At 41.8% G+C, this 27,493-nt stretch overlaps 1 protein-coding gene and 1 non-coding gene across 2 annotated transcripts; both read left to right on the top strand.

Annotated features, from left to right (window-relative positions):
- Window positions 1–429: 429 nt before the first annotated feature.
- On the top strand, window positions 430–2,542 carry LOC118510788. The gene is made up of 3 exons (XM_036053093.1): window positions 430–772; window positions 1,374–1,552; window positions 1,621–2,542. The coding sequence occupies exons 1-3, from the start codon at window positions 659–661 to the stop codon at window positions 1,694–1,696; spliced, it is 369 nt and encodes a 122-aa protein (XP_035908986.1). The 5' UTR covers window positions 430–658; the 3' UTR covers window positions 1,697–2,542.
- Window positions 2,543–6,886: 4,344 nt separating this feature from the next.
- Trnag-gcc lies at window positions 6,887–6,957 on the top strand. The gene has a single exon. It is a non-coding gene; the product is annotated as a tRNA-Gly (tRNA).
- Window positions 6,958–27,493: the final 20,536 nt, after the last annotated feature.

Genomic DNA, 27,493 nt, shown 5'->3' with positions numbered 1-27,493 from the left:
TTGTTGCCCTCGGAGTTTGAAGCTGGAGCACACTGGCTTTACGATCGATGAAGTTGAATGACTTTGAACTGTCTGAAATTGGGTCTTTGTTTAGGCCTTTTGCTAACTGGTTTGACCTAAAACGTTGTCTTTATTGATTGTTTAGATTTAATTATTTGTTTCTTATTTTCTCTTTGTTGTTTCTCTTTTTTGGTTTGCTTTTCCCACTCTTTATTATATTATATTTTATTCGTTTTGTATGCTTAAAGTTGTTTTTGTTAATTTTGCTGTTCTTATATTTCTTTCTCATACTGTCAAGTCGTAGACATTTAATTTCAAATTATTTATTAGTGTTTTATACTTCTTTGTTGATATTTATTTGTCTTTTATTTATTTTTATTTTTAAAACCGTTTATTTTTTTCAACCACACACTTTCTTCAAGCGTTTTATTTGAATTTTTATATTTATATATTTTTTAATTTGAAGGGTTTTGCAAATTGTTATTAATATTATATAATTTTATTTTTTTGCAGATTACTCTTTCCTCCAACCAATAATTGCATCACTGACCATAAGGTACATGGACGCCATTCGCGTCAATCAGCCGGGTGGAATGTTTGACACTTCCTGAGGGTGGGAAGCGGACCCGCCAGCATCCGTCACGTCGGTCGGTGATTTATGTGTGCCTCCGGCGGTGGGTGTTATGCATTAGTCATACGCGAGAATGGAGCGTCGGTCGTCGGTATGGGGCTGGTCCATTACTCTAAGCTTCATCGTGAGCAGCAAAAAGAGGTAAGAAAAGTGGTGCGTTACATAAAACTTTAATAGAAACTTCTTAAAAGCCTTTAACAGGATGGACATGAACATGGCAAAACTGAAAAGATGTGGTAAAGATTAAAAAAGAATAGAAAACAACATTAAAAAGCTATTGTTTTGCACAAATGAAGCAGAAATTAGAAAAAAATCAAATTAAACACAATAGAAATATTAAAAAAGTGAAGAAACTGTACAAAGAGGATAAAATGAATGAAAAAAAAACAGAAATATTAAAGAAATCGTTATACAATATGTAGCAAAAAAAAAACCAAACAGCATCGGCCTAATTCATCTAAAACTAACCACAAAAGAAAACTGTCAGAAGAGAATTATGAATCATTTACCCATTCATTACCCTCCTCCAGTCACAGTCGTTTCCCCCCTGAATGTATGCAAACCCCGGCATCGCTTTTATTAGGTCACCACCCAAACTCGGACCCTTTTCAAACGCTCGATCACTTTCATTCGCTTTCGATCACATTTAAATCAAGCTCCGGCTATCCGGACAACCAACATTCAGCATTCAATCAGCGGTTTCGTTTCTAATGCATTATTACATTTTCATTTCCATTTGCAGACTCTGGCAAACGGGGAACGGTCAGATCGAGATGTGATGAATCAACTGTGTCCCAGCGAGACGTGTCCAGAGCCCGCGTCGCTAATGGATCTTATGAAGCCCACCCGCTGCTGTGGCCATGGTTGTCTGGGCCGGCTGTTCTGGGTGGTGGATCGGGACGGACAAACACCCAACAGGAGGTAAGGAAGGTAGAGGGAGGCATTAGATCGCGCATATACTTTATGGCACACGCTTTGTTTTGTTGCAGATTGAGACGACAAAATATCGGCGGGACCTATTCGCGAATTGCTGCTGCCGCCGCCACCGCCACGACCGATGCCTGATACGATGAAGAAATCACTTTAAAATGCAACGGATATCCACGACCGACCACGGTGGATAGCGGGGAACTGGTCAGCGTTCGGACATCGTGGAGAAGAAGGAGGACTCCAGGTTGTCCAGTCGCGGTCGTCGTCGTTGTTGCCAACCCACACACACACAGCGAGACATACGCGCGGTACGGAACTGGGCCAAATAGCTCCAAGCGGACGGACGGCTATGACACACATTTTTTGTGCGAATTTCCGGCCACACGACATACGCGGACGACGACGACGACGACGGTCGCTGGAGTCTCCTGTGGCAGCACGAACAACACGTTCGCTGATCGGGCGATCAATTTGTCCAGTGAGTTATGAGTCACAGCCGGCAATATATATGTGTGAGCTGGGTGAGGTTGAGATTGGAGAAGGGCACCACACGGTTCCAACCCACCCGGCCAGGCCCGGACGCCTGTGTAGAGGAATGTTAATTGATAATTCACGTTGCATTAACGCCGCTGTTTGACATCTTTAGCACTTCATTTAGGGTTGCTGTTTCGTATTTTCCAGGAAAGGAAATTAAGAAGAGAAGGAATAAGGGGGACGCTTGAAGGAGATTAGACGAGCGAGAAGTGATGCAGGAATGCATATACGCTGTATATGGGCTGTGGATTAGGTGGGATAAAGAAATCGAAACGTCAATAGGTGTAAATATAACACCTCCTTAATCAGTTATGCGGTTGTGTGTGAGAAAAATAGACAGAAACAAAGTACATTGACACATTTATTCATTTGTCCGAATTAAGCTAGTTGCGATCGTAATTGTACAATTAGTTTAAACCGTTTTTTTGTGACTGTTGGGATTTTTCAATTATTATGTTATGCATTTAGTTATGCATTTAAGCATAAGGGTAGAATAAACCGTTTAAAATGGATAAAAGGGATTTAGGTAACCTAAAACTAAAAACAAAGGCATCCTGCTTAGTAACCAAACGTCGAACAGTGTGTTTTTTTGTGTAAAAATAATTAAACTCTTGTATATGTTTATATGCGTTTAAATTGGAACTAATGTCAAACGGTACGCGTGATTGAGCCAATATTTTATAATACAAAGTACAAATTTTTCTTTTAAATTTTAATAAATTAAATTTTTTTGTACATTTTTGTATTGAAAAAATATGAGAAAAGTATCAAAAAATGGTAAAAAAATCATTTTTGTAATATTTTTAACTCTATGAAGTGAACCCTGTACAAGGTGGAAAACTCCCGCCCTTGAAACCTAGGGCTTACTTACACAAAAGAAAGAATTTAAACATTTTGCCTGAAAATCTCTTTATTTGTGAGAGACAGAAACCCTGTAAACTATTGAAAATTGATTAATAAAAAAGCAGGAGATACCCCTGTTTTGTGGCAAAAATCCTGTCTAAAAGTAAGAAAAATAACTTGCTTTTTCTATAAAAATCCCAGCAAAAATATAGGAAAGAATCTCTGAATCGTGCTGAAATAATAAATAAAGGGAAACAAACCCTGTAAGCTGTCTAAAAACGCTGCCAATATGAAGGAAAGCAACCCTGCATACTACTCAAAACCCCTGTTTAAATAAAATAAAAAACCTTCAAATTTGCTTAAAAACCCTGCTTTAATAAAACCAACACAAACCCTGCATAACGCCAAAAACCCTGCCTTAAAGAAAGAAAAAAAATGCTTCAAACTCACAGCGAATCCTGCATGAAAATCTATCCGAACATTTTTGCAAAACACCGTCCGCTATGGTTTCCTTTCGAAAGAAATCCAAAAAATCTAATTCCGAAAAGTGATCCTCAAATCGGTTTCGTTTTCGATTTCATCCACCACGCGAACATGACAAACAGGAGACAAATTTTTGTGTCCTCGATCGAAGTAAAAATCCGGGATCAAGTCGACCGAAAACCCCGTCAAAATGTAACCTCCTCGAGTACCTGCGCTCCTGTTACCAGCTGGTACAAAGTCCGGTTCGAGCCCAAACGCGAAAATCGTGCGCCGGATCCGCCGCAAACAAACGAAATTCGACCACCAAGCTACCAGGGTAGCATGATCGTCAGGAGGTAGCACGTCACCGGCGACTAGGTGCAGCGCCTGGTCCGGTTTTTAATTTTTCGATCGATCGAAATCGAATCGGGCGAACAAGAAAATTTCGCTTTCTGCCACCAGGAGAGCATCCAAGCCAGGAGGTAGCACCGGGATCGGCTGCAACTGATCAGGCACGTTGTTTTTGGGGGAGATTTTTTCGTTGCGGATTTTTTAACCGATCGTGACGGCAACGAGTTGCTTTCTTGGATTTCTGCACTCGTTCTTTTCGGATAATGAATATCACGTTGCAGCAGGTTGCTCGGTGATTTTTCGGGCGCTGTTATCGTTCGTTTCAATGAAGTATTTTTTAACAGGATGTCATCATAGCATACAAAGTTCATAGAAATATGGTTTTTCTTTCAAAATTTGTTGTAAAAGTATATCGTTTAGGATATTTTGTATAAAAAATTTGAAAAATTTACCATTAAGTAACAATATCAAAAAACACTAAATTTAGTATACAAATTAACTAAAAACACCGGTTTTGTTAATTTAACATAAATCTTCCATTTTTATTGACATATTAAATAACACAAAATGAGATATTTACAGTAAATACAATTAACTAATTTAAGTTTTTTGTCTGTAATTTGTCTTTTTCCTTCCTTTTTTAATGCTGTAACTTTCAGTCCTTTTAAGCCTTTTTTCTTCATTTTTGCGTTTGTTTCTCTTATCTTTTTTTTTAATCTTGTATTTTTTCTTTTATTACCTGGTTTGCGTTTTAACTGTATTTACTCACTTTCGTCAGCGTCAGTAATAAAGATTACATTTTACTTGTATTTTATCATCTTTCTGAGCCTATTTTTCTTATTTTAACGTTTCGTTGGTTTTCATTACTTTCTTCCATTTTTATTTCGTTTTTACCGACGTTTCTCTCTTTAGATTGTTTTTTTTTTATTAGGTTTTCTACTTTTCTATCTTCTATTTACTATTTTGTATGGTCGTATTTTGATTATTTTCTGTATATTTTCTTGTTTTCAAGTGTTTGATTCTACTTTTTTCTACTACTCGTTATTTTTGTGCTGTTTCTTTATTATTCTAGTATCATTTTATGTGTAGAAAATGTGTTTCAGTAATATTTCTTCATTTTTTCTCCTATTAATCAACTAGTTTTGGATGTTTTATCTTTTTTATGTGAGTTTTTCTCTGTGTTTCTTGGAATTTTCCTTTTGATATTTTGTAGTTCTTTATTCTACTTCAATTTATTACTTGTTACTTTGTTTCTTTTTGTATGTTTTCTATCTTAAATCTTTTGGCTGTTTTCATTTAACTTATGAGTTTTACAATACAAAGTAACGTCCAACAATAGAAAGCGTCTCCCATTACTATTCACATGCTTCCACATGTGAAGGCTCCACCCAAGATCGATGGAAAAGCCCCTTCCAATGCATTGTCACAATCGGCGCGGAAGAAAAGCACGCCTCGTCTGTTGCAGCATTCTGCTAATTTATTGCCTTCGATCGATACCGCTGCTGCTGTTGCTGCTGTCGGTGTGGTCGCTGCTACCTCGTGTCAGTTCCAATCACTTTGAACACTTTCTCGTTCGCCTTAGCACGTTGTTTGTCACTCGCCCATCTTCCCGACCTCGACCGAATACCGAATTGGTCAGCTGCCCGGCAGGCTCGTTTCAGTCGGAATGCACCCATATCCTTTTATTGTTGTGGTAAAGTGCATCTGATTGTGTTTCCTGACGGTGGTTCGTTATTGATGAAAGACGCTCCACCGGATCGAGATCTGCGAAGGAAAATGGAGGAAAGGAAACGGATGAGCAGTCGGTCAAGTGATTAGCAGCGAGCTGGTGGGATTGCAACGTCATCACGTGTTTAATGTGGCAAGTAAGATAGATTGAGAGTGAGCATGGTTTCAAAGATTTATGACACTATTAGGGAGCCGTGAGATTGCATTAGGGAGGAAATGGCTTAAAAATGTGCCATTGACTATCGCTTATCAGTACAGTAGGTGACAACATTTACTCTTCATCTAATTTTTTTGTCTATTTGTTGCTAAAAATAATTTGAACAAGTATCTAAGAGATAATTTATTGTTAACTAATAATAGTTTAATTAACTTTAGTTTAGTTTTAAGCAAAAATTTATATATTTTGAGACTGTATTTTATTAGGTCTGTATTTTCAATAATTAATATTTCTGATCGTTCAAGATACTTCATTAAAATTCTAAGAGCTAAAAATCTTTATCAAGTGCAGTATTTAATCCCGCTTCTGTCATTATTGTCTGCTACCGACCGTGTATTAGTATTAGTTATTGTCTAGTTTCTGAGATATTTGAATAATGCAAATTGATCCTGGGAAGAATTAACTTTTTTAAATACCTGTGAGAGTTCTCTTAAGCGCTCGAATTGCTAATCAAAGGCCAAATCAGATATCAGCATCAAACTCTAGGCTACAGATGCTTAACTTTAACTCTGATTTTGTCGATTTGATTAAGAGATGTTGAGAGGTATATTTAGAATTGGTAGACTCTTGAATCCTTGTTGATTGTACCCAGGACTAACTTTTCAGAGGTACGGGCAAAATCAAGTCAAATGAAGTTAGAAACGGCAATTCAAGACTGATTCGATGAGTTAGTGCCTAGTTGAATATGGCCGTTCCACAATTGCCATAAGGATATTAGTGTAACGAAAACTGAGTTTCAGTGGAGACTCGAATAATCCTAATTGGGATCCGAACGTCAGAATCAGAATTTGAATCCCTCCAATCCGATTCGAATCTTTCTAGGGAATGCATCTTAGAATTTTCCGGATCCCGTATCGCCCAACACTAAAGGAGATAAATTCCGTACACGGATATAGAAGAAGAAGAAGAACTACATTTGACTTATCAAAGGGTCGTTACATTAAGCTAATGACGAGATGTGTATAATTATGTCAAATTTTTCAACAATTTTTTTTTTCAACAAAATTTGCTGCTAAAGCATTAAATTGAATTTATTCTGAATTTTAGTCAGTCATAAATATTTTGCTAGTAGACAAAATAAACAAATCACGAAGTAAGTATGTTACGCACTGTTAGGCCAGACGACGCGAGATGATTTCTAAAAATATAATCTGTCAAAAACCGATTATTTACTTCATTTCTCTCAAGACGCATCGGTGGTTCAGTGGTAGAATGCTCGCCTGCCACGCGGGCGGCCCGGGTTCGATTCCCGGCCGATGCAACTTCTGCTTCTTTTTTATTTAGTTTAAATAACGTTTTTCTAGTCATTCGCCATAACAAATTCGTCTCATCGTTATCCGGTCGCCGACATCGCGTCACCGCATTTGTAAACACAACATCCCAGCACAGGAAGGCGATCAACATTTTTGGTCCCAACCTGCCTAAACCCCATCATCAACCTTGTCAAAAGTTCGGGTTTTGTAATCCGATGTTTCCGCCCCCCCCCCCCAACTTTTCTCCTTCCACCTCACCGATCCACCCGGATCCAGACGCTGTAAATGCCACACAAATACCGCTGACACGGAAGCGATCCACTGGTACGGGCCTCATTTTCCCTCAGAAATGGCAGTATGGCAACATTATTCGCAAACATCATTATCGCCAGTTTGACTGAGTGCTCCCTCTCCTACCCTGCCTCTCCCTCGCGATGCCCTTCGAACCCCCTTTAAAACGACAATGGAAAGTGCATATCAGCCTCCGTTACGCATCGATGCATCGCGCACCGAAAATGCAACAAAACGTTGTCCGAGTGTTGCTGCCTGGGACTGCGCTTATTTGATCCGAAAACCGATTCGAAACGCCAATGCACCGTTGCTGTTGCTCGGGTTCGCGTTCGTCTGGCGAATTATTGGGATTTTCGGTGAGCGAACACACGGTCGGTGGTGATGCGCGGTTACGTACCAGCCGTGGGGGGGATGATGATTTGACATATTGGCCACATGTGTCCTCTTCCATTTTCGGAACGGACCAGTAGAACTGGGTCGGGAGAGAGGTTGTAATCAGTTTGAGAAGCCGGAAATGTTGGAGGGGGGGTTGATTTTTTTCCCGTCGCTGTTTAAATTCGGCTTGCCTTTATTCGAGCGGGCTTCCCATTTGTACGGTGTGCATTGGATTGATGAGTTCGCATCGCGATGGATCGCACTCATAATTCGGATGGAAAACGGGCGGATTTTAGTTTAGCTTTCATTATCGGAACCGAGCTCGGGCCCTGTGGCTCACAGCGGACGGGTGGAACTGTGGACCGGTTAACCTTTGAAGTGCACAATCAATTTTGAAAGTTCTCTTCGACATCTATCAGTTTTAGTGACCAAATGTAATAAAAAATATACTGATTTCTTATCAAAATAAAATTCAATTAAAATCCATTGCACAAAAAAGAGTTTATCTCACGAAATAATGTTTTTGATATGCTTTTTTCTGGTTCAAATTTAAAATATTACTTAAATAAGCCTAACTCTCTCTCTCTCTCTCTCTCTCTCTCCTTCTCTCTCTCTCTCTCTTGCCTTAATGTGAGTTTGTGCATTGGCAAAGCTGTTTTCTGTAGGGGATTTAAATATTGAAATGTGAATTGTATCTCACGGTCTACACATGGCAGGACCGAGGTTTGAATCCCTCCCAGACCGCCTCTACGTACGCAAGGTTACCTTGATAATGGGAAAAACAAGTGACAGAAAACCAGAAACGGCAGACCTTTCGCGGTTGTAGTGCGAAGGAAGCAGAAGTAAATTACTATTTAATTCACCTAACTGCATGCTGATATCAATACGGCCAAGAATTTAGATTATTACCGTCATTCAAGAATATTATTTTATGCAGTCGTCTTATTAGGAAGTAGCGCGGCGTTTTGAGATTGGTTGTAATGCAAATTTGGCATTGAAAGGATAAGTTTGTCCAAGTTATGGTTAAATGATTTTTTCGTAAATTATTTAATTGATGAAAATTAATAAACTTAAGAACGAAGAAAGGACAAAAAAGGCAACTACTGATTCATAATACGCATAACGATAAGAATAAACGAGTATGACACGTTTACGGATGGATGTGATTTTTAATTTAATAAAAAATATAGAATTCAAAACTAAATAATGAAATAAATAAAATCCATAAAAAAATAATTACAATTGATGTATAAATTCTTCCGGCGCCAAAACGTAACGTAGGCGTAGTACTTGTACGAGCGTAATTTTAATATTACGTATAAATAAAGAAAACCCTAGAGTCGTCAATGTATCTTCTTGAACACAAATATTAAATAAATTAATTTAAATATAAATAAAAGCTTCATTGAAGAACAAAAACATTCAACTATAAATTAAATTTGCGCAAAATACAATCGATTTCTCACCATAATTTAGCATAAGTTCTAATAATAATCAAGTTCTAAGACTTATGCCTGAATCTCTCATATTATGTATATGAATCTAATATACATAAAATATTAAATAAACATTTACCAAAATTTGCAACTACACGAAAAATGTCTATTCAAAATAAATATTTCTTTCCGTCTCGATCCGACATAATTAAACTCATACCAAAATACATTCGACTGTGAAACAGAATCTTTAAACTCCGACATATTTTATGAAAATCTTAAAAACTCCAATATTTCCTTAATTGTGGATATCTTCCCAGAAATTCTTCCTAAAATTGTAATTTCATTATAAAATAGACTATTAAAATTTTGCACTCCCGCTAATGGCACTCAAAGGGTTAATCATTTGCTTACTCTCTCTTTCGCATTTTCGCATTCGCTATCCATCTTTATCGCGCCCCGCTAATGGAGAGATCCTTGTCGCCTACTATTACAAAGTACATCTCCAATTACATAGTCCCCTCCCCTCCACCCACCAACACACTCTACTCACCCTCCACTCCACTCCCCTCTACCCACTCATCCTGAAATCATGCACCGACTGCATCTGATCCGAAAATCAAAACTCCTACTCCCCTCTCAATCACGCTCATCACACACACGCACACGCACACATGCCAATCCGAGCTCCAAAGCGCATCTCCGCTTTATTTCACTCTCGATAAATTACTGTCCACCTTGCGATTACACACCCACCCACCCCACCCACCCGGGGTCGAAACGCCTCCAAAAAAGCCTGCAAAACTTCCGAAAGCCGAAAATCGAATCCCATCGATTCCGTTGGCCTTCCCGATTTCCACCGGCACACTTTCACTGCCCAACGACGAGGCGAGGGAAATTGTGTGAAATTCAACCATACTCTGTGCAGTGGACGGTTTGAAGCATCCCCAAACTGTACGTGCGTGCACGGTATGACATTACTATTCACTTTCAGACAGGTGGTAATAACCCTTCATTTCGACGTACAGCACACGGATCGCACGGGAGCGAGCCGAAACATTCCGGCAAAGAAGATGGTCAACTCTAGCTGCTACACGAAGTTTGTACTATTAGTGCTGAATGATTTCTTGGAGCACGACTTTGAAGAGTTGTGTCTCCCAAGACCTGATAATGTATCTATACAGTAAGATTTAACCCTGATAACAGGGTCTCTAAGTTCTAAAGGTTCTATAGAAGGATGTTGCTGATCTATGTAGACTAGACTATACTATATAGGTCTGTTTTGTGTTGGTTTTCGTCCTATCCTAGGACAATGGTAGAGCCGCTACAATGACGAGCTCTACGAGCTGTACGATGATCTCATCATCTCCGGGCTCCGGTGGGCTGGTCACGTCATGAGAATGACATCGGACGACCCAGCCCGTAAAGTAGTTTTAGGCTCTCCAGACTTACAGAGGATGCGTGGTAGGCCCAAATTAAGATGAAGTGATGGCGTTGATGCGTCCTTCGGAACGACCGGGATAACGGATTGGCAGACGACGGCGCTAAACCATGAGCGGTATCGTGGATTGTTGCAGGCCAAGTAAGTATGTTTCTTCCTATCCCAGTCCCACCAACGCTCAGGTAATGATTTTATCGGGACCTCGGTGCACGTCAGCAATTTTCCATAACAGATATCGACGTACTATGACGTCTGGCTATTTGACGTAATATCTTTTTGGATGGCTCAATATCGAGGAGTTAGAAATACGCTTGGACTTGAAAAATCTCAAACCCGATTCAATAAAACATCGAAGAGAAGAATTAACACTCTGGTGGAGTAAGTCTTTGATTACCATAACTGCTGTGTTCCGTAGATAGAAGTTCGGTTGTTTGGTGAAAATCTAATGACGTGGTCAAGACAAGACAGCAGAGCTTCATCCGAATATAGCCCCTGAAAATAGCAGAACTCTGGAAGTCTATATCATACTTGAATTGGTAGGCCTTTAGAATTCAACATGCCCAATATAACTCAGATCTCCAGGACATGTTGGTCTCGAGTTTCCAGTTCTTCTTCATGGCTTAACGACCTGCTTATGTCATACCTACTATTAAATGGCTCACTAGACTTCTCTAACTATCTCTCTCTCTTTCTCTCTCTCCCTCTCTCTCTCCCTCTCTCTCTTTCTCTCTCTCTCTTTCTCTCTCTCCCTCTCGCTCTCTCTCTCTTCTTGGTTTGGATAGTCTGGATATCTTGGACGTAGTTGGATAGTCAGTCCTCACTACGAAGGAACGGTTCGCATAAGATTCGATTCTAGGGTTCTTAAATCGTTTCGTCGACCGGAACCTGTTACTGGATCACCCATTTTTAGTCCCATAAGAAGTTGTAGAGCTAATCGATTAGCGAAGACTTAAACCAGCGGAGTAGCTTAAGAAGGCTGGATTTCGTGGAAGCTAGAATTTCTGGTCATACCGCGTGCATGCCTCACAGAGAAGAAGAAGAAGCTATTAGGCGTCACTCTCACCGAGACCTGATTATTGTGGTTTAAGTTATCAAAACACCAACAATTTTATCATTTCTTAACTTGTAACCCAACAGTTGAAGCTTAATGAAATCGGAATAGCAAGCCAAACTATTCCCACGATTAACAATCTGAAATATCTAGTCATAATTATGGATATTCAATATTAAGAGGCTCTTAAAAATTAACAACTTCAAGTGACAGTTCCCAGCCGAGAGCCCTGTGAAAGCTGCACAATGCGGATCAAAGTCTGTTCATTACGGATTGTCTAGCACTTGCCTTTACTGGGCTTTGTGGAATGTGAAATTTCTCTTTTAATAATCACCGGGCGTTGTGTTGTCGTTGCATGCTCCTGCCGTATGATTCCGCTGGACATAAAACGCACGATCTTTTGATCCCCCGATTTGACCTTCTCCACTCAAGACTTCGTTTTAAGAGGTCCGGTGCGGGAGAGCTAAGGGCTTTAATCCTTTCTAATAGTTCAACATTGCTTCGACAACATCGCTCCAGGTGACGAAATGGAGTTTCTTTTGGCCAAGCTGCATTCACTTTCAATCCTCACAAAACTCGGAGGGAACCGACTCACCAGAACAATTAGTTCCGCGCACACACACACACACGATCAATATCAATTTCCCATTGGGCGATCGGAACCAATTTCTTGCCGGGCGACAATTAAACTCTTGCCCACTCGCTCTCCACCAAAGTTCGTCTAATCTGGGGCTTAGCGGTCTTCGCCACCTCCAACAGAGTTTCAACGTCTCATCCCGTTAAAAAGCCGTTACGAACCGGGAGTCCATTTTAGACGTGACGTTTCCGTTTCTTTCCGGGTTTTCTGGTGATGCTGATTGGCTATTTGTTGTTCCGATCCTTTTGGCATATGGACCTGCGTCCCATCTCGCCGCCCGCAATATTTGACTGGTTGTTGTTTAATGGTTTTTCTTTCCCATCTTTCGGACATCACCGCCAAAACTTCACCGCCACGGAAAAATATAACTCCATCCTCATAGAGGGCAGCAGTGATTGCATTTGGCATGGAAAAACCTCGAACCCCTACCCGCCATCGTCACAGCGCGATCGCACTTAAATCGGAACCAACGCGCGGAACATTATGGCGGGAAGCAATAGCATAGCTCTGGTCTCGCCGTTCTCTGGCAAAGCCACTTAAATTGCTTCCCTGTCGGTTCGTTTATGTTGATGTTTTCACCTCCATCACCTTCCATGGCCCATCTTGCCCACTTCCCCTCGGCGAAAATCCGTGGCGAAAAAGAGGCCCACTCCAACTCACAAACAAGCCACAGATGTGAAATTATCCGTATGAAAACGGCCGAGCGGGCTCGGACCGAGCGCATGGAAATGGCATGGCCCAAAACGGCTTGACGGTGCAGTAAATGACGTTTTGTAACTTCCACAGCACCGTGCGTCAAAGCATCAGGGCCGAGTGGGCTAGCCCTGACCTCCACCTTCCCTTCCCAACTCCTCCCGCTCCCCCCCTCCCCCTCCTTCTTTACCCGTATGCTTGTCACGAACTGGCCAGCCAGAGTGAGCTCTAAACATATCGCGCTCACTCGCAAACCAACAAAAGCCCATTACCGCTAGCATCAGCAGCAGCAGCAGAAGAAGAAAAAACACTCTCCCAGCTTCGTTTACAGTGCCGTTGCATGATGTAAACAAATAAATAGAAAAGTGTGCAAAAGAATAGTGTAATAACAATGGGGCACGCGACGCGGTGGGACAGGCACGTGGGACGTTATCACGATGCGCCCGCAGAGGGAAAATTGCCCATTCGCGAAAAGTGCCCCCGCTACACTACACGACGTGTTCTACGATGCGCGTGGACGGCTACTTGTGCCGCTAGTTCCGCTTTCGGTAGGGAAATGCAGGTGGCTGACTACCCAACAAACTCCCCCCCCCACTTTGGCTGGGGGGGGGGGGGGGGGAGTAAGGCTGAAGAAAGAAAATTGTGAAAAAAATAGATACCAAAGCAACACATTTGTGCTTGCCGGTGCTGTGATTCTATTTCATTAACCCTTGGGTGACGTTGGGTGGGTTCTAGAGAGAGAATTGGAATGTTTGGGAGAGATGAGATGGCATACACAATTAACATCGATTTGGACTTCGAGAACAGACATTCAGTAATTTAAAATGTTTGCCTACATAAAGATCGATCGTCTAGATAGAATGTTTTTGGTTTAAAACATATTATAAAACTGTTGAAAAGTTCGAAAATTGATGAGTTTTTGTCTGATGAATTTCTAAATGAAAGTGAAACACAACAACATCAATTGATATCAAAATAAGCGGCATAAAGCCAGGCTGTCCTTCATGAATACCAGAAAAATGATTCCAGAACGGGATTGCTTTAGAGAGAAATAAGCTCAGATGATATCGTAATGGCAGCACATCATTTAACTTAGTCCTTATTTCATCATAAAAAAGTACCTGTCCAGGGGGTATTTATGTGCCTGAAAGTTGTACATCTATTTTATTTTACTTTGATTTGGCACAGAGGTTGGGTTAGCGAAAATTGCATGTCAAAATTCACCACCTCAAATCTTTGGTTATTTGATTGATTATTTGAATTTCAGTTCTAGCACTTTGTCTAATTGTACATGATAGGTGCCTGAAATAGCATAGGACGAACATGAACTGAGGGCTGTTTTTTGAGCCGAGTGTGCATGCCTTAAGAATCTAGCGAAAAAAATTACTTCTCCGGTGTGATGTTTTTTTCTTCGGAAAAAATCTGAGTAAGCAACATTTTGTTACGATTATTTAAATAAATTTAATAAAATAGGCTTTAAACAGCCACTTGGCCATCTCGGAGAATGTGAGCTTATGAGCTAGTTGTCCAATAGCTTCATTGATCAAAATGCAATGATCTAGCTCACTCATTGCGCAAATGAGCTAAGAAACTACTACGAATCTTAGCTATTTTTATATTTAGTAAAAGCACTGCTCTTTTGATAAGAAAAAGGATAAAATTTTCCCAGCCTTAAGGCAGAGTAAGCCAAAGAAATTTCTAAATTGACTAGTTAAAATGAATCATTACTTTAAGAACCATCATTGTGGTCAGCACTTTAAGGGTTAATTCCACTACCAACTCCGTTTCTGTACTTGAAACGACAACACAACAAACAACAACAAAAAAACATATACAATTATGATACCATCAAGCGGACAACAGCCAAACGGAACAAAGCGCAAAATATAGCGTACCGTAACCATCATCTATCTGCCATAGTTGTGCCCCATCATTTTCATCAACCCTTTTGGGGGTCTGCAGAACCCCTGTTCCGAGGGTCAGTTCGTCAGTTTTTCGCCGAATTTTCACCCCCCCCAAACTGCTCCACGCCAATGACACATTGCAAGCCAGCACTTCCACCAGCTTTTTCGGATTAAATCTGCCAGATCTTTGACCAGTGCCCTCGCTCTCGACCCCATCGAAGGGCTCGTCCCTGCACGGTGGACAGAGCTCGCGCGAGTTGAAAAACTTTTCCCTCGCCAGCCAGCCAACGACGTGTGGGCAAAAGGTTGAAGTTTGAAGGTTTGCATGGGGGTTTTTTTCTGCTCCTCTATTGCCTGCATGCACTTTTGTGCAGTCCCGTCGTTGAGAGGGTTTGATTGAGGGATGAGCGATTGAGGGTAGTTACTCTTCGGGGGCGAGCAGAGAGATTTAGAGGATTTGAGTTTGGGATTTTATTTTGCCGAGGTGTTGATACTAAACAATCGACTCGAGTGCTAAAGTTGCTGTCGTTCAAGGGTTTGGTAGACGTAGTTCGAACGTACGTTGTTCTGTTTGTTTGCGTTGCTGATGATGCTTTTAAATCGCCCGGATTTGCGGATGATTTGAAACGTGTGCTGTGAGTGATAGTGGGTTTTTGTGAGGTTTTTTTTTCTCCGAGAACTACTTTAGAATGGAGCTCATCGCGTGTATCATAATGTAATTTGTTTTCCAATTAGAATACATCGAGTGGACAGAGCCGGACAGAAGTGCTATCGGTAATTGCAATTGATGTATGATGGAGAGACAGTAAAAAAAAACGCTCACCATCATAAAGCACAAATTATCCATATTGTTTGTTACATGAGCTTGGGGGAAAAGCTTATTTCAGCTTCACGGAACAATAACGATGATTAAAAGCCACTCGGCATGGTATGGAATTCAAATATGTTTAATGTTGTTTTTGCCCACACAGATATATTTTACTCGCTTCCACTTGATTGGTTGTTTTTTTTTGTGATTATTTTTTTTAAACTCTTTTTAAATATTACTTGCAGACAAATTGATGTTGATTTCGATGGGGCAACTAAATGGAAGTAAATGGATTTATTACAATGTTTAGTTTTATGTTCGTAGGTAGAAGCAGGGGTTTGGCATGATTAAAAGTGTTTCCGTATTTAGATCAATGTACAAACAAATTATTACGACTCGTTCTAGGTTCTTTACAAACGCCTAAGAGACGATTTGTTGCGAGTACACTAAGTCAACAAAGTCAGAAATGGCAGGCCAAGACTTCTTGATGATGAAAATGAAGAAGAGATAATTTGAAGCCTGAAAATTATATGAAGTCAGTGTAGAAAAGTCTTCCAACGTTCTGCTCAACATGAAGTTCTGGCTCTCAATATGAAGACTCTTGGGATTTTGGAGATGTAGACCTCAAGACAACCTAGAATTTAGCTCCAACGACATTGATTTCATTGGGTTTAGACCATATCATACAGGAGACATCAATCAATATCTTCAATATTAATTGGCAAGCAACCATGAACTTCAGATTAGAGATAAAGAATCCAAAATCAGATCAGTATTAAATAACTGATAACCATTCATCAGATAGTCAAGTTTCAGTACATTAGGCGGACTATCTACAGGGAGAGTACCTTCTGCTCTGAGAAAGATCTCCAAAACTATGAGAGACATAGATTGAAATAAACATCCATGGCATACGATTCTTTCTCCAGAATTATTGGAAGAAGGATGATGATGATGATGTCCCACTTCATACCCCATAGCATAGTGGAGAGAAGGACGAAGTTGTCGAAATGATATGATGATGTTTATACTTATCAGCGAATTTAGACTAAGTGACTGGATGATTGTAACGATTCTCATTTAAATTTATCTGAAAGGTGGTAGCACTCTGACAGTGACTGTGACATGACCAAATTCTCGAATCCTGAGTCAGGCACATTTCATACACTCGTGTGTCATTCGATAGAGTCTAGTCCTTCCTATATACTTCATTGGTAAAGTAGAATATATAGTTTCCTTTCAGAATTTTCATGTATCATTTTGATTTTGATGATTTTGATTGTTAGTCGAATATTTTTACTATAATTTGACAAGCAGGCAAGTTCTATTCGGTTGAATCCAACAATGAACTGTGTCTATAGTGAACATAATATTTAAATCTGGGGATTTGTTTCTCTTTTTCCACCAAAGTCCAGTTCCAGACCTGCATTTGCTGACTTCCTTGACTTGATTAAATCCTGTCCTGTACTGCTGGACAGTTTTAATGAATCCTGGGGATCACTTAAGGATAAATACGACCAGCTAGGTGAGAGTAGGTTTAAAGCGGTCCGGTGGCCGAGGCGACAACGGTGTTGGTCTTCGTAAGGCAGGACCGTGAGATCAAATCGAATTCCATGACCTAAGAGGTCGTTAGGCCAAGTAGAGAGAGAGAGAAAGGTTAGAATAGTTCCATCCATCGGGGTTACATTTTACATTTTACAACAATTGCCGATGATACTATATCCTAAAAAACTGAGGTACGAGTTTTACCCTTAAGTATCTAAGGTCCATTTAATGTGTAATGTGCGATTTCAGATGGAACCTCCAATTACTTGATCAAACTCCAATTGAACTTCAAACCCCTGTACCGACGATAATCGTTCAATAATCATTTAAAATATCACACATCGTTTAGTTTTCGAGTACACTTGCCAGTGTCCATACCCTGAAACCCACCGTCACTGCACTCTTTTCTAAAATTCATATCAACAAAACAAAAACCCATGGACGACACACTCGATCTAATCATCATCGCATCGAACTGCAGCTCCATTTAGATTTTTTAATTATTCCATCTTGCCTCCCCCCCCCCCGCTCGAACCGAAAAACCAACCAACCATTCACTTTTATTTCACACCACTTATCGGGCAAACGGTTTGCTGGATCGAGCAAACAGTGTCCCCGTGCACCGAGAACTTCAGTGCCACTTCAGCGGACTTGCACGCAGTTCGCCGATCGCGCTCCGGTCGATTTGCTCCTCCGTTGCCGTTTGCAACCAATTCCGATTTTAATTAATTAAATCTAGGAAAATAGTTCGATTTGTCCATCCGAACGGGTCGTGTCGTCTAGACGGGCGGCGTCGTCCTGCAAAACCGGACCCGGGCCTGTCTTTCGGTTGCGGTCATTGCGGAGAGATTGAGAATTGGTCACCCCCCCCCCCCGTCACCCCCGTCGGCTTCGAACGTCGAGAAGGATGCAAAAATGAAAATGGAACTCAATTTCCTACCCACCCTTCCCTTTCCTGGTGGTCAAAACTTTCCTGTCGTGCAGTGCAAAAATACAAGACCCGAGAAGTGTAGCACGGATGCATTCGGCCAACCGGACAACGAGGCACTTGGCACCCAAGGGGGGTGAGAACCCCGTTCATGTTGATGACAGGCAGTTAATAATTTAAATGGCTACCATTTTGCACTCCTCTGCACGGGGCCCCGAGATGGCCGGGCAGAAGGATATTGGTTGGCTAGTCCAGCAGAACTGGAGCGAGTGAGGTTAATTTTCGTAATCGCCACTAACGTGCGAGGCGATTCGCTTCGGAGTGTTCTGAGAGTGTGATGCCGAAGAAGTGCACCCTGGACCCTGCCTGGAGGGCAATTTTCGGGATCGTGATGCTTCTTTTCGCCATCTACAGCACACGGTGTGACCCAAGGTCCATCAGATTTGATGGCTTGTTGGGTGATAGCATGGCTGGATGGAGATAACGAGAAACAGAGACCGTACCCATGCAACAGTTTTGCAGGGAAGACAAAAAAGGGTGTTAAAAATGTATTTTTACCATCCGAATTGCATACCTTCAGGCGGATGTTTTCGTTTTCACCCGGTTTCGAGTGCATAAACCGCCTAAATGTATGCAAGAGAGAAAAAATGTCTTATTAACGTCTGTTTTAACAACTTAAGTGTGTTCTTAGGCGAAAAATGTCACCTGTTCCTTGGTTTCGGCTTTCAGCAAAAAAGAATTCCTCGAAACAAAAGGGGGCCAAAACAGATTGCTCCTATTCACACAGAGACAGGCACAGCATGATATTGACACCCGTGCGGGTAGGTAAGCCGTGTGAATGTTCTCCGACAAACGGTTCAGGAATCAGGATCCAACCAGCACACCCGGGTTCAGCCGGAAATCGCACCGTTGGACCCGAGGAAAAGGGACGCGCCTGACAATCCGTTCCTGTCAGCGGGTATATCACCCGGTCAGGTGTCATAAATTTGGCAATCGTGAAATATTCCGCCGACCGTTTTGCTCTATTGTTTTGTGAGCTGCGCTCCTTCCCCGGGGAAGAAACTCCACTTGAAAGCAATCCTTCCGAGTGAGGCGGAAGTGAGTGCTTTCGAGTGGCGGCAAGTAGAGAGACACTGAGAAGAAAAAAACTAGTGGACGCGGAGAATAGCTTTACAAACGAAACCTCCGGAAATGGCCTTTTGTTTCGAGGCTTTATTCCCGCGATGACGATTTGCTCTGGCCCAAACTTGTGGTCTTGCGATGAGCCCTTTCGTCAAGTGGAATGAAAAGCAAATAGGAGAGAAAATACAAAAGGGGAAAAGGAGCACCATTCCGAGAGCAAGAATTGATGGTGACGATATTTTACGTTCACGCGCGCGGGATTCATTCTTCCGGCCAGCGCGCATATCAAATGCTTCGCTCAAACATTAAAATAAAACAAAACAGGACAAGGCTGATGGCATATCTTCACACCTTGTTCAGCGTGATCGGATGCTTTCCTTCTCCGATCTCCCGGAGCCCGTGACCGCTCGAAGAGTGAAGCACTCCCATTATGGGTGGTCGTAGAAACTGCATTCTCCTGAGGTCGTTCGGGCTATTTCAACGAGTCCCAAAAAAAAAATCTAACCACGCCGGTGGGTAATTTGTTTTGTAAAAGCGTAAAAGAATTTATTAGAATCGACAAAACCGTTGCTCCGAGCATTGGAGATAAGCAAAGCCTCGGATGACTTCAGATAAAGCCCGAAGAAGAATTGATCTCGCAACAACCTTGGGTGGCGTTTCCGATGTTTCAATTATGCTTGAAGAAGACCCAGAAGATCGACCTCTCTAGGCGGTGCATATATGGCGGCCGACTGTGTGTGTGGTTGGTTGATTTGTTTGTTTGTTTGCCCTGCCATCGGGATGAAACAAAGCAGCATCAGGCGCCTATTCCCCGATAAGGGCGGAAAGGTCCGAACACATCCCTCACCAACGGCCGGCCAGAAAGGTGAGGTAATCCACCGAAACCCTAGGCGATAGGCTCCGACGGTTTGATCGTTCTATAGGCTTTCGGTTTGTTTGCCGTTTTGTTGAGTGTGACTGAAAAATTGACCCATTAGGCAGAAGGTTTTATCGCAGGACGCTTTAATGATTCAGCTTTCGAGCAAGTTCGATCCCTTTCGCTCTGTGGGCTCGACCTTTGGCGGTCGACATTAGAACACCGCACACCGGTTCGGAATTCTGACAGATAGTGCCTGCCGATAGGGTCTGGGACCTTCGACGGTGCTTTGAACATTATGCCGATGCGTTGACAAATGAAACGGTTAACGCCTTTTTAGGGAGTGAAGTGAGAAATTTATTCCCTTCTATTAAGGAGGTCTTTGCTTTAAGGCGGGCGGTATTTGGAAAGGAATGCGCCTAAATCACGATGGTAGGGAGCTTTAGCGGGGGTGTTTTCAGTTGCGTTAAGCAAAGAGCCTTTGTTGAACCTACCTACAAATCAGAATAACTTTACTTTCGAATAGCTATACTTTAAAAAGTTTGATAATTTAGAATTATTTTGTATAATGAATTATTTATAGCGATACGGGTAGGTCGTTCTTCCAGAAAAAAAGATTATTTATCTTACCTTGATATCTTTACTTTTCTCCAATATCGCAATTTTCATTTAAAATTCCAAATATGATCAGCTTCCGAGTGCATTACTTAATATAAACGCCCTAGACACTGTTATTATGTAAATTAATTTTCAATTAAGTATAAGACGTCCTTTCTAGGATTTTTAACTAATAGTTCAAGTTCACACAGGCAATACACAGGCATATTTTGTCAACAAAAAAATAATCATCCTGACATTTGATGCAATTTTTAGTTTAAATTCTCATTATTGTTCCATCTTTGGCATTATAGCTTCAAGAGGTCCTGGCCTGCCAGTACTGGCTCCCTTGGCTAACTATATCCTTACCTGGAGCAATATTCAGTCAGTCAGTCAAAATTTACATTTAAATGATTAATATTGCTGCTGATAGTTTGAAGGGGCGGTTCGGTGGCCGAACGGGTTGTTACGGGTAAAATCAAGTTACACAAAGCCAGAAATGGTAGACCCCCATACCCATACCCATACCTATCGAGGTTGTAGTACCAAGGTACAACTGATTGCTTCAATTGCTGATTAAATCATTTTGTTGTATTCTTTCGTATATTACCTGCGTATAATATAAAATTCTTGGAGGCTAACAGACCTACAGCAAGGGATAAAAAATAAATTAATAAACATGAATATCGAACATAGAAGAATCGTTAAAATAGCTATCCTCAACTTTTGTACTCTAAACTAGCTCTTAATATTCTTCCTGTAGCTGAGATGTTTAAGGGAGTTTAAAAGACAGGGCGTAAATCGATCCAGTAATTATCATGAGAAAGTAAAAAGAAATGATCTGGTAGCTTTCCCACCAAAACAGATGGAGATTAAATATTAAAGGAAATTTGAAATATTTGAGAGTTAAACCAAATCCGAGAAAAAGCTTCTCAGTGGCTGCATTCTTCACGAGTGCCTGAATAAAAATAGCCGATATGGTCCAAATATCGCGCGGTCTAATTTTAGCATACTTTTGATGAAATGTTTTGCAATTTTATGCATTTCAATGTAAATTGCAAATAATTATTCTTCCTATACTTTTAATCAAATTTCGTTGTGTAAGCTCTAACGAATCGTAAATTAAATTCCCTACACACACACACACTCAGGCAACGTTCCAAGTAGAGGATTTTAAAATATCTTACCCAACCAGGCGTAAATCATTTTTCCACCAATTATAACTTTTAAAATAAACACACCGTTTCCACATCCACAAAAAAAGCATTATTCTGTTCCTTTGTTTCAGCCTTGCAATAAGTTTGTCCCCAAGCAGTGTGCAAGCAGCAAGCAAGCAAGCAAAAAAAGCGGATGAATAAAATAAGCTCGATTAAATATCAATTCCCGCAACAAGGGATGAACTAATAAAACCCAACCGGCTGGAAAGTAGCGTTTGGCAGAATCGAAAAATATGTTGCACAGTTTCAATTTCCGTCCCCACCCCACCCCTCCCCTCTTCCTTTTCCCCCCTACCTGAACCCTGCTGAACACTTACCGTATATACACACACTTTATCAATGTGCACCATTTTTCTACTACATCGATCAAACGATGAAACGCAGCACAAGCACAATTAATGCATTGTTCAATTTATCAAAAATTACAATTTCCATGTATTACTTCTCCAAACGGCACACACACACGCACACGCACAATATTGACTGTGGCAAACAATCCTTCACCTTCATCCCCATTTTCCTCCAGTTCTACCCTCAATTTCCTGTTTCGATCCAACCACCGCCAATCGCATCGAAATACAATAAAGAAAATATCGTTTTTCCCGGCAACTAATTCCATTCGGAATTTGCTGAAGTGTGTAACAACTTGTCCTCTCTCCATCACACACAAAAAAAGCTACCCCCAGTCGCAGGCATCAGTCCCCCCCACTGATGCAATATTTTGCACTTGCCACTGCACTTGCTTTGTTTGTTGATACGCTCCCGAACCGCGGTTGTGATAATCACACAGAGAGAGAGAGACGGAGAGAGAGAACCATCTTTCAACTGCATTCGGTGAAAATGCCCAATTTCGAGTTCCCCCCCCCCTCCCCCTTGAATGTGGGGTGTTCTCCTCACCCTTCAGAAAGAATGGGGGAAAAATCAGCCTACTTCGTGGCACCGGGTGAAATTAATACGTGGAAAAACAGCGAGCGCTGGCGAGCCGGCGAAACGTGACTCCCGCGAACTACGAGTAATCAATTTATCATCCACAGAAATTGATTCAAACATTAACACACAACAATCACGAGCTTTTGCCTTCTTTCCCCTCTTTTGCTGGTCCTCACCCCATACGCCGAATCATCCCACTATCCTCATATGGGTGGGGAGTGTGACTCTTGAGCAAGGGAGCTTTGGAATCGCCTGCCGGGAAATTACATGCCCACCATGAGCCCGGATGATGATGATGATGATCCTGATGATGAAGAAAGGCTATTCTTTGTCCCCCCTGCCCCCTCTCCACCACCTGATTCATTTTCCCCCAAAACAGAAAGGAAAACTCTCCGATACGATATTTCAGACGCGTTCCGTTTGTTGTTTGATTACTGAAAAAATTAATAATTCCACTCGTCCTGGTGCTTGGATTTTCCCCAACTCCACCTCAACACACACACACACAATGAAGCTTGAATTTCCTTCCACAACCAAACCAACCCCCAGAGCAACAGAACAACCCGGTGGAAATGGAAATTGCAAACGAAAAATTCTTGTCGATCAATTTTCAGGTCCAGGTTCCGGCTGTAACGTCAATGCTGGCCGCACAGATATTAAGCAGAAAATTGGGCGAGCGAGCAAAAAAATTAAATGGAAATTGTTACACAAATTTATCATTCAAATAAATATAAAAATCCCCCTTCCAACCCCTTCAATCCCCGTTCAATCAACGCTCTCCTCCTTCTCCAGCCATTCCCCAAATCACTCGACGTCTGTCTTCGCTCGCGCCTGGCAGCTGTCAGTTGATTGTGTATACATAATTTAATTAAAATCGTTGCCCAACATTACTTGTAATATTTTATTTATTGTTGATGATGATCCACCCGTAATCTGTGAGCTTTTTTGTCTGCTTCTTCTCTTGCTGGTTGCAACATTTGTTTCATTTCATCAATCCGATCGGGTTTTTTTTCCGATTTATTTTGTGCTTCTTTGTTGGGCACAACTTACAATTTGCACGCGCCGTGATGAGGTTTTTGTTGTTTCTATCGAATTTGGATTTTATCTTGCCCTGTTTCGGTGCTTTTAATTGATGCAACTCCGTCACCAACGCTTCCGCCGAGCAGCAGCAGCAACAAGGAAGTTAAATTGTCGCCACACTATCTCGGTTCGATCGGTTCCCATTGATAAGATTATCATGGTGACATTGGTTTACGAGTGCAAATAAGCAAACACGGTGGCACGCGAATAAAAAACAGACCGATGACTGTGAGGAACAAATTTAAAACGTTCCGCGCGTTCCGAATGAGGCACATTCCAGTGCCGTTCAATTATCGTGACAGAAGATGTCACCCGGGAGGAAAAATTGGAAAGCCGGTCGGATAGGAAATGGCATTGAGCGGTTGTTGTTTTTATCTTGTTATTGGGTGAGGTGGGTGAAAAAGTTGGAAGGTAATCGAGGTTTTCTGATTATTATTTTACGATACTTTTCTTTGCAATACTAAGGATTATAAAGGGCGAGCCGGTAGCCGAGGCGATAGCGGCACAGATCTCCACACGGCTGGATCGGGGCCAAATCCCACCAGGACCATTCCCCCGTAGTGAGGACTGACTATCCAATTGCGTGGTATTAGATAAGTCTAGTAAGCCAGATATGGCAGTCATTACCTTAAGGGGTCGTAAGGCCAAGAAGAGAGTGAGAGAGAGAGAGAGAGAGAGAGAGAAAGAGTGATAGAAAAATCCAATGACGCTCTCATCCCCAAAAACTGAAGACTCGTCCATCGAAAATATTCTTGTCTTTCGTCTTCCTGACCCGAGAAACACTCAAAGTTATGTTGGGAAGTCTACACGTGAACTACGTTGAGGCCTGATCTCTATTAACGGTAAGCATTTACTATAATTAATCGTTCTCATTATTAAATTTTTCATTAACTATAATGCTATGTCGTCACTTCGAAGCTGTATCGTCAATATACAAGGTAAATAGTGTTATTGAATCTCTTAACTTAGGGAAGTCAGACCTAGGTGTGAGGCACTAGGTGTCCTCACAAAAAGGCTCTTCCTTCAATAGGAAGTAGAACTTTCCTACAAAAGCATCTCCAATCTCAGTTTCAAACTCCTCTATCACGAGATAGTTCAGCTCTCACAGAGTAGCTCTTTGCTCACTATGGTTCCTGCCTTTCCTGGGTAGCGTTACTATGGCATTGGACCTCTGCCTTTAAAAGTAGCTCTGTCATGGCTACGAAAATCTGTGCTCTGTGAGCGTGAAGCTGCCGGGATCCTCAAAACCCCTCAAGAGACCTTTCTTCTACTACTTGAACGGTATCAAAACTTTTTCACACATTGTAGGTTAACTGAATGGAGATTAGAGTGTTCATCAGATCTGATCTCAGTACTAGTGTATAGTCGATACATGGACATAATCATCCATGTCCAAGGAGACTGGTGAACTACAGCAAAGTTTGCAGTGCAAATCAACCATAAATACTTCTTCGGACAAATAATTTCCCAAAAAATGCTAAGATCAGCTGGGATGGCCCTTCCATCAACTGCGAGCTCTTAATCCTTATCAGTATTTGCTCCAATGATAAGGATCTTCATCACTGAAAGAGTACAACTGGTCTTCAGGATGTCCTTTATGATGTCAGGCCACTTTGCTCTGTTCAAGTCTAAATTAAAAATCAAATATGACTTTTCGCTGCACCCAATATTTCCCTTCAAGTAAAGTCCACGCTTCTCGTGCAACATTGTTACAACGGAGCCCCCTTTGGTGACGAAAAGTGTGTTTGTGTGTGCTTGCTCGGCTAAGGGACATGATTTTTCTTACAAGGCGCTGAAGGGTTACTTAAGCCGCCACATTAACAAATGGCACGGACGAAAACCTCCCCTCGGAGCAACCCTTCCGCCCCGTGGTCGTAGCACATGCCGCAAACCAGCAAAAGAAAACTGAAGCAGCTTTTCATTTGCTTCTGCTTGTTTTTGCTGCCTTCGATTTTAATTTCTCTGCGGTTTGGCCAGAACCTTCCATCCAAGAAGTGAGGGGTTTTCTTGAGGTTCTTATATCATTTGCTGTGTGTTTAAGCTGCTGGCCGGGGTTTTATTTTAACAGTGAGAATTAACGAGTTAAAAACGATCCTACACCCATCCAAAACCAAGCCTTCCGCGTGAAGAGTACTTGCCTGCTTTACAAATAATAAAATAGAAATCACCCTTTCTTCATCGGAAGATTGGGGGGCTGGACTCTGTGCGGCCGGGTGGTGCTTCCCATGACAAACGAGATGTAAATCTTGACGTCTTACGGCGTAAGGAGCGATCATAGCGAGAGAGAAACAGGCAAAAAAGGCATGAAAATTCCAATGCGGCTCGTGGAGCAGGGTGAGTTTTTTTTCCTACCTTAAACGCTTTCAACGAGCTCTAAGCCCGCTAATGGTGCGAGTAACAGATCCACCGAAGGTGATATAAACCACTCCATAATGGCAATCGTCTTACAGGGGAACAAGAGAAAAAAAACCGTGCTGGGAATGGGGCGATGTCACTGCGGAACTCAAACTAGCAGAAACCGATTCCTTTATGACTTTTCCTGCGCTCCATTCGTCCCGCAGGGCATCCGCACCGAACGGGCCGCTGGAACAGGAAATTATTCCTGCCATGGTCGCACAAAGTACGACCGGGAGACGGCGCGCGCTAATTAACTCACTCGTCGTTGTGCGAATTGTGATAGTCGCGCCTCGGCGGGCTATGTTCCCTGGAAGTCGTCTGCAAGCTTTGCCGCACTGTCATCGAACGCATTCGAGGCGTAACGTGTGCGTGTTTGCACCAAGAGTACCACCGTGGCTATGGGTGGAATTTTTAAACCCTTTTCTGAGCAAAAAAGCAAACACCAAGGACCGTTAAAGCATTAGAAAAGGTTATGTTTTTTTGGGGGGGCTAAAGCAGAGCATCATCTCACCTCATCAGCACAAAACTAACCGAAACGTAACGAACAACATGACCATTAAAAAACCCGCGCAGAAGAACAGCAGAAGCTCGTTCCCGACATTAATTGATATCTGTTAAACACCTTCTTAACGGGGGTCGTTTCTCACAGCTTTAGAGAGTCGCGAGAGTTGGGGCAGAAAAATTGAAAGTGTTACGACACCCCACATTAAAGCGGAGAGTGTACGGAAGCATTTGGGCAGCAAATAAAAAAGCAACACTGGTCAAACATTTGCCAAGTGAGGGAGGGCTATACATGCTCTCCCTGGGCAAGGAAAACCCTTAAACTGCGAGTTTATGGTGCGTTTTTCGGTTGGTTGGAAAAGAGCGAAACAGCCATCCTAATCATTAAAGTGGCAGTTAATACGGTGATATGCGCCAGCGCAAAACGGGGGGGAGAACAACGATACGTCCACACGTTAACATCGTAAAGCGTTATGTTTGGCCGGGCCGGGTCTGCCACAACTCGACCCGCTCGAGTCGCACCACTTTACAACCAAACTCGATTTGCTGTGCAGTGATTTATTCAAATGCTCAGTTTATCTTTCACCAACAACGGCCGCATAATCAGCGTTCAGCGTGCTGGGGATACCGGCGATTCGTTACGATGATGATGCACGCTAAATTGCATTCATCTTTTGGAACTGCACCAGTTGCGCCATACTGGTGGTGCAATTTTGATGGACCGTCGTGAGGTTT

This window comes from Anopheles stephensi, chromosome 3, assembly GCF_013141755.1.
Source record: "Anopheles stephensi strain Indian chromosome 3, UCI_ANSTEP_V1.0, whole genome shotgun sequence".
Lineage (NCBI taxonomy): Eukaryota > Metazoa > Arthropoda > Insecta > Diptera > Culicidae > Anopheles > Anopheles stephensi.
This window is presented reverse-complemented; position numbering and strand designations above follow the sequence as displayed.

Coding starts and splice junctions, on each gene's coding strand:
- LOC118510788 (XM_036053093.1), top strand. CDS start 659: ATGTGTGCCTCCGGCGGTGGGTGTTATGCATTAGTCATACGCGAGAAT. Junction 773..1,373: donor ATCGTGAGCAGCAAAAAGAG/GTAAGAAAAGTG, acceptor TTCCATTTGCAG/ACTCTGGCAAACGGGGAACG. Junction 1,553..1,620: donor GGACAAACACCCAACAGGAG/GTAAGGAAGGTA, acceptor GTTTTGTTGCAG/ATTGAGACGACAAAATATCG.